Raw genomic sequence first — 15,236 nt, forward strand, 5'->3', positions numbered from 1 at the left:
GCTGACGTCAGGCGGCCCCTTAAATAGCAGCGCAGCCGCCTCTGCCCCGGCACTTCCCGCGGAGGCGAGAGCCGGAGCCGCCGCCGTCCGAGTGCCCAGCCCAGCCCAGCCGGGGATGGGAGCCGCGGCGGCGGCGGCGGGGCCGCGGTCGCGCAGGGGCCGGGGCAGCGGGCGCAGCCCCCCGGGGCGGCCCGGCCGCACCGCCGCGTAGCCGCGGGACATGCCGGAGCGGCCGCGCAGGGGCCGGGCCGCCGCCGCCGCGGGGCCCCGGGGGCAGCGGCGCGCCGGGCCGGGCCGCGCCATGCCCGGCGGCGCGGCCCCATGGAGCCATGGCGCATAGGGCGCCGAGCGGGCGGGCCCCGGCTGCGGCTCCGGCTCCGTCCCGGCGGCTGGCGCGGAGGGTCCTCGTCCTCTTCACGCTGTCGCTGTCCTGCTCCTACCTCTGCTACAGCCTGCTCTGCTGCTGCGGCGGCCCCGCCGCGCCCCGCGCCCGCTGCCCGCCCGCCCGCAGCGCCGCCGCCGCCAAGAAACTTCTGCAGAAGTCGCGGCCGTGCGGGCGGCTGCCCGCCGCCGAGCCCCCGGGCAGCGCCGTGCCCGCCCGCCGCCCGCGGGACCCCCCGGCGCCGCCGGCTGGCAGCCCCCCGGGGCCGGCCCGCCCGGGCGCCAAGCGCCTGCCGCAGGCCATCGTGGTGGGCGTCAAGAAGGGCGGCACCCGCGCCGTGCTGGAGTTCATCCGGGTGCACCCCGACGTGCGCGCCCTGGGCACCGAGCCCCACTTCTTCGACAGGAACTACGACCGTGGGCTGGAGTGGTACAGGTGAGGGCGGTGCTGCGAACCGGCCCCCTGTCCCGCCGGGCACCCCCCTGCATCGCATCGCATCCCGTCCCGCCCGGCCCCGCCGGGCACCCCTATGCATCCTATCTCGTCCCGTCCCGCCCTGGGAGCGCGATCACCCCCGGCCGCTGCCCCTGCCCGCTCCCGATGACGGACGCGGGTCTCGGGTCTGTGCCCACTGCCGCGGCGGGTGCGTCCCTCGGGCAGGCGGCCCAGTTTTGCCGGTGGTGCCTGTCACCCAGCCGCCCTCAGGGAGTTCCTCCTCCTCCTCCCCTTCTCCCGCAGTGCCGGGCCGGGCTGGCTCCGGGCAGGGCAGCCGTGCCCCTCTCGCGTGGGACATGGCTGCTGGAGCCCACCGGGTGCTGCGGTGCGGCCGCCTGCCCCCAGCCCTGCCGTAAGGGGCTCTGGGCCCGGGACCATAACAGGTTTCCAGTCCTGTCTAACGCTGCATGAAGTGGCCTCCAGAACAGGAGTGAATGAGTGGCCCAGGGGACGGCACAGCTGCCCACCCTGCAGCCCCACTGCCTGTGCCTCAGCACCCCTCAGCCATCAGGTCCCCTGTCCTCCACCACCCTGCCTCCCTGATAAGTCTGGGTCTATCTAAGTTCTCCAATAATTTGCAGAGAACAGTGAGTGCACCTCCAGCATGAGATAGTGGGATTTTAATTTCAGTAAAGGCTGTTGTGAGGAGCTCAGGGGTGGTCACGGGGAGGCAGCGACTACTGCATGTGAGCCGGTCACAGTGCCCGTGGGCTCGCCTGCTGCCCGTGGCCCTGCACATAGAGCTGCAGGCAGCTCACCCATGCTCCCTGTGCTGTCCGACCCAGTGTACTGGTTACCGGTGGTTGTTTGCTGCACTGTTGTGGAGCGCTTGCAGGAGCGCTGGGCTGCTCTCGGGCAGGGCCGCGGTGCTTCTGCTGGGCATCAGCCTCAGGAGGCAGAGGAGGGCTCGGTCTGGCCCCGGGTGCCTACAAGCTCACAGCAGGGTAAAGGGCACCTGGAGCTGTCAGTGCATCAGAACATCGTGATGGGAGGCAGCCTGTGGGGCCGCACACCAAGCTCATTTGCTCCTCTATGTCAGCAGTGGTTTCTGAGAGGAGATGTCCCCGTTCCAGAGCAGGGCAGTGCTTGTTGGCTGCCAAGGAGGTCAGGAGGCACCGTGACACGGTGCTCACTCCCAGCATTGCTGTGGTCCTGGTTCGTCTCCTTGCTGGGCAGGTGTGAGTCATGCCTCTGGTGTGAGGATGCTGGTTTTGGACTTTGAGTGGGTCAGAGCTGCTCTGAGCAGCACGTGCCTGCTGGGCACTGGGCTGGTGCTCCAGCCCTTGTAGTTGGGGTTCATGCCCATGGGGTTCAGCTTGAGCACTGCATGGGGAGGGCTGTCTGCAGCCGCAGGCAGGTCTGCTGTCCTGTGCTGTACTTGGGTCACAGCAGACCCTGCAGCTGGAAATGTTCAGCTTCTTTTGATGCAGTACTTGTATCAGGAGAGCCAGGACAGGCGCAGGTGGAACTCACTGAGGCTGTTTCCTGCTCCTAAGGCTGTCCTGAGACATTCCCCATTCCTCCTGCCCTTTGGAGAGTAGCTGCAGCAGTGTCCTTCACCTGCTCTTGCTCCTCGGCAGGTCTGTGTCATTCCCCCAGCCTCCCCCCTGACATCAGACACTATCACCCATCCTGCATCACCCAACAGCAAACAGCTGGGAGCAGCCCTGCAATACAGGCTGTAAGGGCAGGAGCAGCAGTGCTTTGTCTAAAGGGCATCCAGGGCAGCAGGATGGGTAATGGAGCAGGACGTGGGTCCCGGCTGAGCCGCTCGCTCAGAGGGGCTGTGTGTGCTCAGTGCCTGGCTGGGAAGCAGCCCCCCTAATCCTGAGCTGGGGTCCGTCCCCCCCAGTCCTTGGCCCTGCAAGCTCTCATGCTTCCCATGCATGCGGTGGGTGTGGGGATCCTGGGGCTGGGAGCCTTGAGCCTGGGGCTGGAAGCCTCGCAAGCAGTGCAGGAGCAAACCTTGTGGCACAGCTCCTGCAGAAGTGTCTCCTTTCAGGAAAGCTGGGGCCACAGGGACCAGCCTGAATGGAGGGAAGGGGCTGCGCCCTGGGACAGACCCTGCCTGGGCCACTTAAGGACACCTGTGGGCACCCAGCATGGTGCTGGTCCAGGAGATGGGAGCCACGTCCCCCTCCACGCACACGCTCCAGCACCGAGGGCTGTGGCAGTGAGCGCCGAGCAGCCGATCTCCGGCCCTGAGCCGCGGTTCAGCCTGGGATCCTCCATGTGAAGGGACTGTCTGTGACTGGGAGGGATGCAGCCTGTGACAGTGTGTGTCAGTGGCAACGGGCAGCTGCCGAGCGAGGCAGGGGCAGTGATGGGAGCGCGGCTGAGTGAGCAGCATGCTGCCCAGGGCCTGGCTTTGTGTCCGGATCGAAGGAGAGATCACACTGGAGCAGTGAAGCCTCCAAATTAGTTCAGCTAAAACAATTAAATGACACTTCCCTGGTTTTACTACTTTTTTTTTTTTTTTTTTACCTCACAAATGTGCCAAAACTTAAGGACAGAGGCTACTAATGTATAAAACGTGGAATTGATTTTCTTCCTTGCAAGTGGAGCAATTAAATGTGTAGCAGGTCTAACCCGCAGTGTGATGAGCTCCTGTCGCTCTGCCAAGCAACCAGGGAGCAGGAGAGCAGGGTCCTGCCGGCGGCGGTGTCCCGGGAAGGGCAGAGCTGATGCCGTGAATGGCTGGCTGGGAAGGGCTGCCCTGCTGGGACCCCGGAGCGGGCAGGCTGGCCTGGCCTGGCCAGAGGCTGTCCCCAGCCGCCAGCCAAGGAGGGGTGATGCTGCCGTGCTTGGGGAACACTGCGGGGCAGTGGGGTCTCTGCAGGTAGCCCGGAGCACAGACCGCTTGGAAAGGCAAAGGCTTTCCCTGTTGTGAGCAGAGACGTCACCTGCAGGAGCCCCTGGCTGCTGTGGTGGCTGAGTGCTCGGTCCGGCTCCATTTTGTGCCCCGTTGGGGAGCCGAGAGGAGGGACCAAGTGGGTCTTTAATGCAGTTGAGAGCAGCGTGAGAGCCAAGCTCCTCTGATGCTCTGAAAACATCAGTTCCTGTTTTTCCACGTTTTCCCCTGCCTGGGAGCTGGTGTGACGCAGAGGTGGCAGAACCAGCGGGAGGGGACATCTCCTGATCCGCCTGTCCTTGCTGGCTCCAAATGTCGTGCTTGCTCACAGCTGCTGTTCTTGTGGTGCCTCCTGTCTCAGCTCCTGCCATCACCTGGGGCAGCCTTGGCTCCCTCTGCTCTGGGAGGCTGGGCAGAGGCAGACCCCTCTGCTTTCCCCGGCAGAAGACCACCACCCAGGAGTGCCTGCTCACCGACTCCAGACCCAAAACACCTGTGCCGTTTCCAGTTCCCATCAGTCATTCTAATCCACCTCATTAGCTACAGATACACTACAGGAAAGATATTTTTAGCAAGATCTGTTTTAAGACAACTGAAACCAAACAGCCAGCTACTGGGGAATATCGATTCATTACCAATCCTGGACTAAATGTTCAATATTGAGCTTTTTCCTGCTGCAGGTAGCGTGTGCCAATAACCTTCAATATTTTCCAGAACACAGGGAAGACAGTGGTGTTTAATTTGCAGCTAACTTTTGAGTGGTGACTCCACACAGCATCTCAGGGTGCAGTTTTCCTCTTTGGGATTCCTGAGTGACCCTGTCAGGTGCTCCAGCATTATTTTCATAGAGAGGGTTTTTTCCTGGCAGATCTGGCTGCAGGCTCCCGTGTGAACCCACCTGCCTGAATCCTGTCCCACGGACAGCGCTTTGGCCAAGCCCGAGCTTCCCCATGTGCCAGTGTGACGGGTCCCTGGGGGCAGCCGTGCTGCTGGAGCTCTGCCCCACACTGCCTTTGGTTTTGGGGTGGTCTTGGGGCTGCAGCAGCAAACGGAGCGCTGCTGGTCTCTGAGCGGTGGGCACTGCCCTGGGGGAGCGGACCCCACCGGGTGGGGAGCATTGCTGCACCATCTCCATGTCCCTGTGCCTGTGGGAGGGAGAGGAGGGCGCGTGCAAACCCAGCTTCTGCACTCCGCCTCGCTAATTGCTCTCTGCTAATGGCCAGGTTGGCTCGCACACAAATGGGAGCCCATTAGGCTTTGCCCAAGATGTGAACTGTTTTGTGGGCTTGACTGACAGTGCATTTTGCTAAAGTTAATTAGTAAGAAGAGAGGAAGGCAGCAAGCTTCAAGGATGCTTTGAAATTTCCTTGACTTCAGAGAGTGCCCTGGCTCTGAGAAATGGGTGTGAAACCTCTGGCAGAGACTTTTGTGTGAGAAGCTGCCCTGCAGGCAGCTGTTCCTTGGTCACTGCCTTGCCTATGTCTGCCTGTGGGCAGTGGTCCTGCCCTGCCCTCCTCCAGGTGGGCCTGGGTGCTGCAGAGACCTTGGCTCAGGTCCCAGCAGGGTTTTCCTCACCAAGGTGCTCGGAGAAACGCAGGGGGGTAAACCCACACAGGGTACCAAGCCTTCAATATTGATGATGTATGTTTTTGCTCTCTCTTCCATGACCTTGTTTGTAAACGCTGCAATTTGTTCTAGCCGTCGATTCGGTAGCACAAAATACAGCTTGTAACCTGGCATGGCCGTGGGCACGGATGCTTCACAAAGCTGGCAAGGGAAGGACACCAGTCGCTGCTGACCTTGGGTGTCTATGGTGGGGGTCAGGCAGTGTCCATGGTATCTGCCCGCAGTGTGTGCTCCAGGGACGGCTGGGGTGTGTGCCAGGCTGGGAGCAGGGACCAGGGCAGGTTCCCGGGGCAGGCGGTGCCCAAGCACAGCTGGCAGCACAGCTGGCCACCCAGGGATGTGGCTGGCAGCACCCGGCCCTTTTGGGTGTCTGCAGCCCTGGATCCTCCACACGATGACCGTGTCCCAGGCGTCTCCCTGACAGGAGGCATGTCAGATGTGGCTGGAGTTGCTTTTTCTCAGCACTGACATGTGATGTGGGGTCTCCAGGACCCACCACTGGGTTGGTGTGGTTTGTTCTTGGGGGCCGGCCCATTGTGCCATCCATTTGCACCCCTGAGCACTGGAAGATCACCAGGTGGGCAATGTATTTCTGACACTAGCCTTTAACTAGGGAATTGCTGCAGTGGCTGGGGCATATTAGTTGATTTTTTAAATGAATATTAATTTTTAAAGTTTCACCTATGGAAGGAGTTGCCTTGAAAATGGAAGAGGGGGAGACCCCAGCTTTTCTCCATGAGCCACAGGGCCTCGCGCAGCAGCTGGGCTTACGCTGGGTTGGGCTGTGTGTGCTCACTGGTGGGCTATCTGCCCCGACCTGCGAGCACTGTGCTGGGAAGCCCTTGCCTCCCAGCATTCCCAGTCATGATCCCCTCGATGCTGGCCTTGGGCTTTGTCTGACCTTCAGTCAGTGCTGGGTGGTTATTTAGGAAGATGGGAGTTAGCACATCATCATGAACACAGTTGCACATGTGCATGAAGGGCATCGGCAGCATGCCCTTTGGAAAAGATTTTGTTGACTTAAAGGACACTACAAATCTCTGGAGCATTTAAATGATTAAAAATGAATCAGCAACAAAGTTAATTACTGTGTTCACACTGCTTTTATGCATTGAAATGTCCCTCATTAGCTGTCTGAGCACTGGTGTAAATTCTTTGAACATAAACATTTATTAAAGGCGGTCGATCCATCATTAAATCCGAAGATGCCTCAGTTGCAGGGCGATGGCAGCACGGACATGGGCCAGGGCCAGCTGCTCCTGGGGCCACAGTCCCTTGGGGTGGTGTTTCCCCTCTGTGGATGTGGTGTGATCCCCAGAACCCTGCTCCCGGGCAAGCCCCCTCCCAGCCCTGTTATTGTAGTGCTGCCAGCCTTAGCGGGTGAGTGGAGGAGACGCGGCAGCGGTGCTGAGGGACTGCTGTTTGACCCATGAACCCCTTGCACTGGCCTTTCACTGCAAAGCACCAGCTGCGCAGCTCTCAGCTGGGGTGTCCCGGTGTCCTAGACATCCACTGCAATGTCACTCTGCCAGAGAGAGCTTGTTATCTTCCTCACACCTCAGTTTCTTGTGTGCTTGACCCAGTTTTGCTTAAACCTCCGAGTAGCTTTGCTTGAGCTGTCATCTACTGATGCCATCCCCGGTCCCGCTGAGCCCAGCGGTGCGGGGCTGCCAGGCGAGAGCCCGTGGTGGCTGTCAGCTGCATGCACCCGTGGCCCGGCGCAGCATGGCACAGGGCAGGGGGCTCTGGGCCAGGTGCTGACTCTTGTGCAGCAGCCAGGCTCTCTCCAGCATTGCCGGTGGGATCCTGCCAGTGCCTTCCCCAGCTCCTGCCAGGGCAGTGTGGTGGGCAGCCCACTGGTACAGCTCCAGCTGAGGGGCAGGCTGCGGCAGGGGGGGAGTGCCAGCAGGTCAGGGCACAGCATCCCACAGGACCATCCCTGTGCCAGTCTGCACTCTCGGAAGTTTTTTGCTCATCTCCAACACGTCGAGCTGCAGCTGGAGACGTGCTCGCATCCCACCCTTCTCCCAGCTCCTCGGGGCCGCGCAGGGCAGTGACCCTCGTTGCTGCCCCACCACCCAGTGCGGCCCCTCTGGGAGGGCAGCAAGCAGGTGCTCGCTTGTGCTGGAGGATTCGGGCTGCCAGCTGGGTGGCTCCCCACTCCTCGCCTGCGCACCGGCAGCATCCCGATGTATAGCCGCTGAGCCTGCGACATCAGCTGGAAGAGGGAAGGCACACAGCCCTCGTCACAAGAGCCAGCAGTTGGGATTTTTTGCCATATTAAACAGTTTGGGTTTATACCGGTGAATGGATGGAGCCCAGGATTACACACGTCGGTCTCTAGCCTCTGAGAAGAGCCTGGGATACACCTGCCATGTCCTCGCACACAGTGAGCTGCAACAGGCAAATATTTACCTGGGAGCTGCCTCACTCGGCTCCGTGCTCCGCAAGCTGGATGGAGGGGCCAATGCTGAAACAGGATTATCAGATGGGCATTCTCCCCATGCATGCTTATCTGCAATATCTCAATCGTCTGATGAATTTTTGTTCAAATTCCTCCCTGGGAGAGTGTTTCACGCATGTTCGACATCAAAGCAGCACAGCCAGCGAGGGAGCGCATGTTTCTTTAATGTGGGAGTGTTGTAGGGGCTGCAGGGTGCCTGAAGGCAGATTATAAGAAAATTAATAATTCAGGTCTAGGAAAGGTGCTGGTGAAAAGTTAACTCCTTTAGGGCAAGGCGCTGCCTTTGCACCAGCACAGCTGCAGCTGCAGCCGGGCTCTCTGCTGCTGCCTCCCCATGGCTGTGGGGCCGTGGGGGCCACCCAGGGATCTGTCTGCTCCCAGCTGTCGTGGGGCACAGCGATGCCGGCTCGACCACAACAGGGGACGGCAGGTTTCCTGGTGCTGTGCCAGTGACTGGATGTACCCCACGTGTGTCCCCACTCCAGTAACATGGGCAAACAGCCTCCACATCTGCAGGTTGGAAGGCAGCATTAATGCCCGTATCAAATGCACTAAAGGGCTTTAAGAATTGAGTAACTGTAATGAAAATAATCTCTAATTCAAGAGGAATTAATTCTGTCTCTCCAGCCAGAGTAATGCATTGAGCAGGGGATTTGGCAGGTGCTGGGGCCACCCCCTGCTCCCCCCAGCACACCCAGCAGGTCCTGCTGTGTGAAAGCCCCTGGCCCTGGGGGAGTGTTTGCAGGGGCACAACAAGCACATGTGCCTGTAGCCCCTGACCGATGGACTGTCCCAGGGGAAGCTGCGATGCCCCTGGTAATTAAATGCCTCTGATGGTCGGAGCATCGGCCGTCTTGGCAGGAGCAATGGAAAGCAAATGAAGTAAAAACCCTATGGCTGCTGAATGGCCTCTGCGGGGAAGGAGGGTTGAGCTGCATCCCACGGTCACTGCTGGAACAGCTTCCGACACCTCCTGCCGAGCCTTGTCCCTCCTTGGAGGGGACCCATCCCCTGTATCCTGGAGCTGAGGCCGTGTCCCTGGTCTTGCAGTGGTGGGTGGGTGTGGGCAGCGGAGCAGGCATCAACTCTCACCCAGGCAGGGAGCCCAGGCTGGGGTGAAGCGCAGCATCCTCTGCAGAGAGCAGCAGGGCTGGGCCGGCAATGGGCGTCTTTGTCACCCTTCCTTGTGGTTTTCCTCTCCCAGGCAGTTGGAGGGAGCCGGCTGCAGGGGCGGACAGGCTGCTGTGCTCTCCAGTCCACGGCATTGCTGCCAGGGTGGAGTTTGCTCCTCTGCGTCCCTAATGATGTCTGTGGAGAGCTGCCCTGGTATTCATTCAGCATCAGCGTTTCTGACCTCCTGCATTTCTGCCGCATCGCACATTCCCATCACCAGGATACAGTGCAGATGGCTTGTGCACCGCTGCCAGGTGGAGAAAGCCTTGTCATTCCTCCGGCCTGCCCATGTTGATGGGGAGAGCACGATGGCAGCATGGGCAGCGCTGTCGTGCTGTGGGGGAACTGTAGGGGCCATGGAGGGGAGGGCTTGGGGTGGGGGAAGCAGCCTTGTGCTGCCCTCCTGCACCACCAATGCCACCTCCCGTGACAGAGGCAACCTCCCAGCTCCACCATCAGGGGGGACTCATTATCTAGAGTGGTCGTCAGGTTCAGCCACGACACCCCCCTTCCAGCGGCACTGTCCTTGTCCCTGGTGCAGGAGGAGGTGACTGCTGACCATCCCTTGGCACCCAGCAGCTCTCCCAAGAACAGCAGGTTTGGTGTCTCCTCTCTGCACCTCACCAGTGCTCCAGCCATCCTTCCCCACTGGTGTCACCAGTACATCACCGTCACTGTGCTGGCATCAGCTCTGGCACCTCCTGGCAGCAGCTCACTCAGCATGTGCCAGGAGCCAGTGCCAAGGCCAGCTGGGGATCTTTAGGAAAGTCACAGGCGCCCAGGACAGGTCCCCAAAGTGGCAGGAATGGCTCCTGCCTGAGCGCTGGCCATGTGGCACCACAGGCTGGCTACCAAGAGCCTTCACACCTAAACACACAAGTCTTGGCCTTAAAACTATGTGACATGCCATTTGTATGCAAATAACTCCGTGAATGCAGAAGTCCAAAAATATAATTTTAAAGTCAACTGTAATTAAGGTTGCAATGCATTTCCCTGCTCTTGCAGCCCTCGGGATCCCACCGTTAACGTAAAGATGAATGCCTGGATGACATTTCTCCCCCTTGCATGGTTTCAGTGGTGATTTATTTATCTATTCGGGTTGTGTTTTGTTGTCTCAGCAGTCTCTGTTGTTCAGGAGCAGCAAACACTGGGAGTCCATTTAAGAAAAAAAAACAACCTCTTGTCTCATTTCAGTAATTTACTGTGCAGAGATTTTGTGTTTTTCATAATGGATTAGAACCTGTAATTTCATTTTTTGAATACATGGACCTAATAGCTCACGTAATGAAAGCCTAACAAGCCTGAAGATGAGCCATTAATGAAACAGCAGTTTTATGATTCTCCACCAATATATTGTAATAGTGAATCGCTTATAAAGCTGTCCCGTGCTGATTTATGGTGAAACTTGTTTGTGATATGGAGACACAGCCATGGTGACTGCCGCTAAATTAGCATTTCCTGACAGTCATTAAACAGTGGGATTCGTAATCTGGATTTACAGGGTTTGAAGCAGAGCAGTGGGAAAGGCCTGTTAAGCCATGTCCATGCCCAGGTACCTCTGTAAAACATCCCTGTTAATTTATGCTAAGTAGTTTGTTCTCCTTCAAATGAGGAAACTGGTCAAGAGAATGTGAGGGTGCGGGGCAGCCCTGTCCCCTCACGCAGCCTCTGTCCCCTCGCCGATGAGACAGTGAGGCGACAGCTTTGGGGCTGCGTGGGGACTGCAGCCCTGCGCCAGCACCTGGGGGAGTGAGGCTGGCCTCAGCCATCGTCCCCAGTAGCCTGGTGTGGACCTCTGGGCACGGCTCCACGGGTCTCCTCCAGCTGCTCCTCCGGTCCCCCTGGACCATGGTCTCTTCTTGTCCCCATGTCACCTTCACAGGGAGTGTCCCAGGTCCACTGGGGACTCACCGCCCTTGGGTGTACTGCCGCTCCCCGCAATGCCCCAGGTCTTCCATCACAGTCCCCTTGTCCCACAGAGTGTTGTGGGCTGCTGTTGTATCTCTTCCCAGTTAGGTCTTTCATCGGATTTCTCTCTACAGAGCAAGCCCCAAAGCTGGTGGCTGTGGGTTGTGTTTCAGGGACCCTGGAGGTGTCTAGTCTCGGTCACCAGACGGATGCAGCTCTCAGGAACACTCGTGTTGCAGCACGGCAGCGTGGCCGTGGCAGTTGTGCGGGGTTTGTCCCATGAATGAAGCAGCGCCTCGCTCTCCAGCTGAATCGCTGCAGACAGGGCTGCTGATGTTCACTTTCCCTGACTGCCTCTGTCCCCAGGCCTCGCCGCATTACACAGGCAGCCACAGCTCCTCGGCTGTCCAAGAGCTGCACCAGCTCCTCCCCAGGTCCCTCTGGTCCCCTGGCAGCAGTAAGCTGTGGTGCCCAGCCAGGGCAGACCCTGCCTGGGGGATGTGTACTGTGAGGGAATGGGGGGCTCACAAGGAGCCCCACGAGCTGAGCTGGTGGTGTGCCTGCTCACGCAACAGCTGCCGCTGGTGCCGGGGGGCTGCCAGGGTGCGGGTGTGACACCCAGCCCCCCTCACCGCAACTCGATGGCTGTGCACCGAGTCACCTCCCCGGGTCCCTGAGGGGAGTGAGCCTGCTGAGCTCGCCCCTTCCTCTTGGATGGGCCCTGCTGTGCCCTGGAAAGGTGCAGTGGGAGGTGATGGACTTGAGGAGACCCCTCGTGTTCCCTGGGGTCCCTGTGGCCAGCTGCCTGCGAGCTCTCTGGCACCCATCATGCAGCTCTGTGCTGGGCATGTGCGGGTGCTTCACATTAGACATACAGGCTCTGTTTTTAGAAAAAACCACTCCTGGGGGCACTTTTCACAGTTCCTCATAAAACTGTCCTCAGGCAGCACCTGCCTGTGCCTCTCAGCCTGCCTTCTGCTGCTCAGCTGAATCTGAATTGGCCAGTTTTTGAATGCGAGCCACCAAGTTGGCTGCAAAGTGGGAGAAGTGACAGATGCTTCTAAGTAACGAACATAATTGCAATAGAAGGTGCCCTTGCAGCCTGTGCCTCTCCCTGAGGGGCTGTGTGGCAGGAGGGCAGCTGTCCCAGGGCAGGTGCCCAGCTCACCATGGCACCGCTGCCAGGAGGGATCCTGCATGCCCAGAGCTGCTGGGGCAGCAGCACGCTCCCCAGCACGGGTGCTGGTGCCGGTTGGGACCTGTGGGGCACTGGCCTGGTCCTGGCTGCTGGCACTGCCTGCCCACGCCAGCCAAGAGCTCCCTGCCCACTCCTAGCCTGTTCCAGCCACAGGACCTGCGGCGCCGTGCATCTGGCTGCAAAGGATTTGATAGTTTACTCTAGTAATACAAGACCAATTTATAAATCTTTCCATCCCATTAGTTTTTATTTGATTTGGATGTTCGCATGTCAAAGCAAATTATTTAATTAGTGTTAAGCTGGGCTGCAGGGACGCTACGTTTTCCCCCAGTCTGGTGCTCCCTCCCTGGCCTTGCAGCCCGGCTCCCCATGCCAGGAACAGACGGGTGTATGCAGGACCCTGCCTCAGAGCCCTTGGGCCTGATCAAGCCTGTCAGGGTGGGTGATACCCTTGTGGGTGTGAGCCCCACATCCCTGGGCAGCCCCTTGCTGCCGGCTCCCACTGGAGGAGCAGCACAGCACCCCGGAGCCTCATCCGCCGCTGCCCACAGCTTGTCATGGTGGTGGTATCACACAGCCCTGGCACCCTGTGCATCACTGGGCACAAGGGCTGTGTGCTGGCAGCGCTGATTTCTTGGCTGCCTCCAGGATGAAGGCAGGAGGATGAGGGGGCTGCGCTTCTGCTGGGTGCTGGAGGCTGGCACGTTCCTGGGTTGGCACCCTCCTCTGCCCCAGAGCATGGCACTCGCTGCGGTGCCGGTGTCACGGGGCGCACAGAAGCCGGGGTACCCAGTAATGCAGTCAGGGAGATGTGCCATGTGATGGCAGTAATCCTGGAGGGAGCCACTGTAATGTCTTTTGCAAATGGCAGCTGGGGTAGGAATGGGGGATGAAGGGCTGAGCGCAGGCTGCAGCGGGGGCTGTCTGCTGGGTGATGCACCCGTGCCAGCGACCGGGGCGGGGGGCAGGACCCGCGCCCCTTCCCGGCTGCAGACTGAGCTCCGGCACTTTCCTTACATTGATAATGACTTTATTGCTGACGGGGACAGATCGGCCCCAGCTGCCCCGCAGCCCTGTGGTCCCCAGCGACCTGGCTGTGCCCTTGCCCTCCGTCCTGCCTGGCCCTGGCCTTCCCCGAGAGCCAAGCATCTCCGCTTGCTGCTCTTCGTGGGGGGCTGCCGGTGCCCCCATCCTCTGCACTGGGTGGGATGGACCCAGGGGACAGCCGTGGCTGAGGGCCCTCTGCAGCACTGCAGGAGGGAGCTGTGCCTGCCTTGTTCTGCTGGGAGGGGACACCCCACCAGCCCCACGCTGTGAAGCCTCGGTGCCTGGCCCAGCTCCTTCCTCACCATCACCTTCTGCTTCACTTGCAGGAGCCTGATGCCGCGAACGCTTGACAGCCAGATCACGGTGGAGAAGACCCCCAGCTACTTTGTCACCAAGGAGGCACCACGGCGGATCTTCAACATGTCCCGGGACACAAAACTGATCGTGGTGGTGAGGAACCCAGTCACCCGGGCCATCTCAGACTACACGCAGACACTCTCCAAGAAACCGGACATCCCCACCTTCGAGGGGCTGTCCTTCCGCAACCGCAGCCTGGGGCTGGTGGACACCTCCTGGAATGCCATTCGCATTGGGATGTATGCCGTGCACCTGGAAAGCTGGCTCCAGTACTTCCCCCTCTCCCAAATCCACTTTGTCAGTGGGGAGAAGCTGATCACAGACCCAGCCGGGGAGATGGGCAAAGTCCAGGACTTCCTGGGCATCAAACGGGTTATCACGGACAAGCACTTCTACTTCAACAAGACAAAAGGCTTTCCTTGCCTCAAAAAGTCGGAGACCAGTGGCTTGCCTCGCTGCCTGGGCAAGTCGAAAGGAAGGACTCATGTGCAGATAGACCCTGAGGTGATCGAGCAGCTTCGGGACTTTTATAGACCTTATAATATCAAATTCTATGAAACAGTCGGGCAGGACTTCAGGTGGGAATAAGTGTCTGGGAGCAGAGCTGCGGTGATGTGAGGCTGCAGTCTTCCATGAGAGGGGCCCAAGGGGGATGGAACTAGCACCCCCAGCCAGTCTGTCCTGCCCAAAATCCACAAGCAGAAGCAGGTGATGGGCTTCCCTGGCCCTCGGGAGGCTGGGATGCTCCAGGGCAAGCTGAGACGAGGGAAGACACAGAGTCCTGCTGCAGCCACCGAGGAACGAGTGCCCAGCAGGTCAGCAGTGCCGTGGCTTGCTCCATGGGTCCCATTTGCTTTTACTGCCACATGGTCCCCAGGGCCACAGTGATGGCCCTGTTCTGCAGCCTGTGTGCAGGCTGCTCCAAAGCACGTCCCTCCTCTATGTCCCCAAAGCAAACAGGCACTCTTGGACACCCTGACTGCGGGCAGCGGCCATGGGGCTGTCCCTGTTAGAGCTCTGTCCCACCGTGGTGCTGGGGCAGGCGTTGTTCTGGCGGCCCCACTTTGCCTTTTGTCACTTAAGCGCAGTGTATAACCGTGAGGACAGTGAGATATATCTGCTTGAAAAAGAAGTCTATGAAAAATGTTGTACCAATATTTTGTCCTGTGAATAAAGCACAGAATCCTGCTGTTACGGGTACTTTAGTGGCACTGTTTCCTTGTTCAGCATGTGATCCCTTTGTGTAAATAAAAGCGGCTACCACTGGTCCGTATGCATGGGCTTTTCTTAGGGCAAGGCTGGGCAGCCCTGTGCTGCCCGCGCAGCGCTGCCGGGGGCCGTGCAAAGCCCCACTGCGCCGTATGGGGCTCGGGCAGGGCAGCGGACCAGCCAGCATGGTGAGGAGGGCACCTGCGGCACAGCCCTTCGCAGGGGTGACGGCACTGCTCAGGAGTGCCGGAGCAGCCCAGGGTTAATGCTGCCTCTTGCCAGGCATGGGGGGCAGATGCTGCATTAGACGCAAGCAGCAGTAATTTATGGTTGAACTTAATGGGCTGTTCTATAGCAGCCCACAATTATACTGAAATGTCAAGTGCTGCATGCTTTGCTAGATGGCCCCCCAGCCTGTGCACACCTCCCGTTGCATTAGTCACGGTTGTCCTTTGATTTACCTCCCTGGCGGCTGCAGCTGGCCCAGGTGGAGATGATGAAGCATGGGCAGGCTCTGCAGGAGGGT

General features: G+C 59.4%; 1 protein-coding gene across 1 annotated transcript; it reads left to right on the forward strand.

Moving 5' to 3' along the window:
- Positions 1-320: 320 nt before the first annotated feature.
- On the forward strand, positions 321-14,856 carry HS3ST2 (heparan sulfate-glucosamine 3-sulfotransferase 2). Its single transcript, XM_080384399.1, has 2 exons — positions 321-817; positions 13,471-14,856. Exons 1-2 carry the CDS (start codon positions 330-332, stop codon positions 14,087-14,089), a joined length of 1,107 nt encoding a protein of 368 aa, XP_080240525.1. The 5' UTR covers positions 321-329; the 3' UTR covers positions 14,090-14,856.
- The last annotated feature ends 380 nt before the right edge of the window (positions 14,857-15,236 follow it).

Source organism: Falco punctatus (assembly GCF_963210335.1).
Source record: "Falco punctatus genome assembly, chromosome: 4".
Lineage (NCBI taxonomy): Eukaryota > Metazoa > Chordata > Aves > Falconiformes > Falconidae > Falco > Falco punctatus.

Coding starts and splice junctions, on each gene's coding strand:
- HS3ST2 (XM_080384399.1), top strand. CDS start 330: ATGGCGCATAGGGCGCCGAGCGGGCGGGCCCCGGCTGCGGCTCCGGCT. Junction 818..13,470: donor CGTGGGCTGGAGTGGTACAG/GTGAGGGCGGTG, acceptor CTTCACTTGCAG/GAGCCTGATGCCGCGAACGC.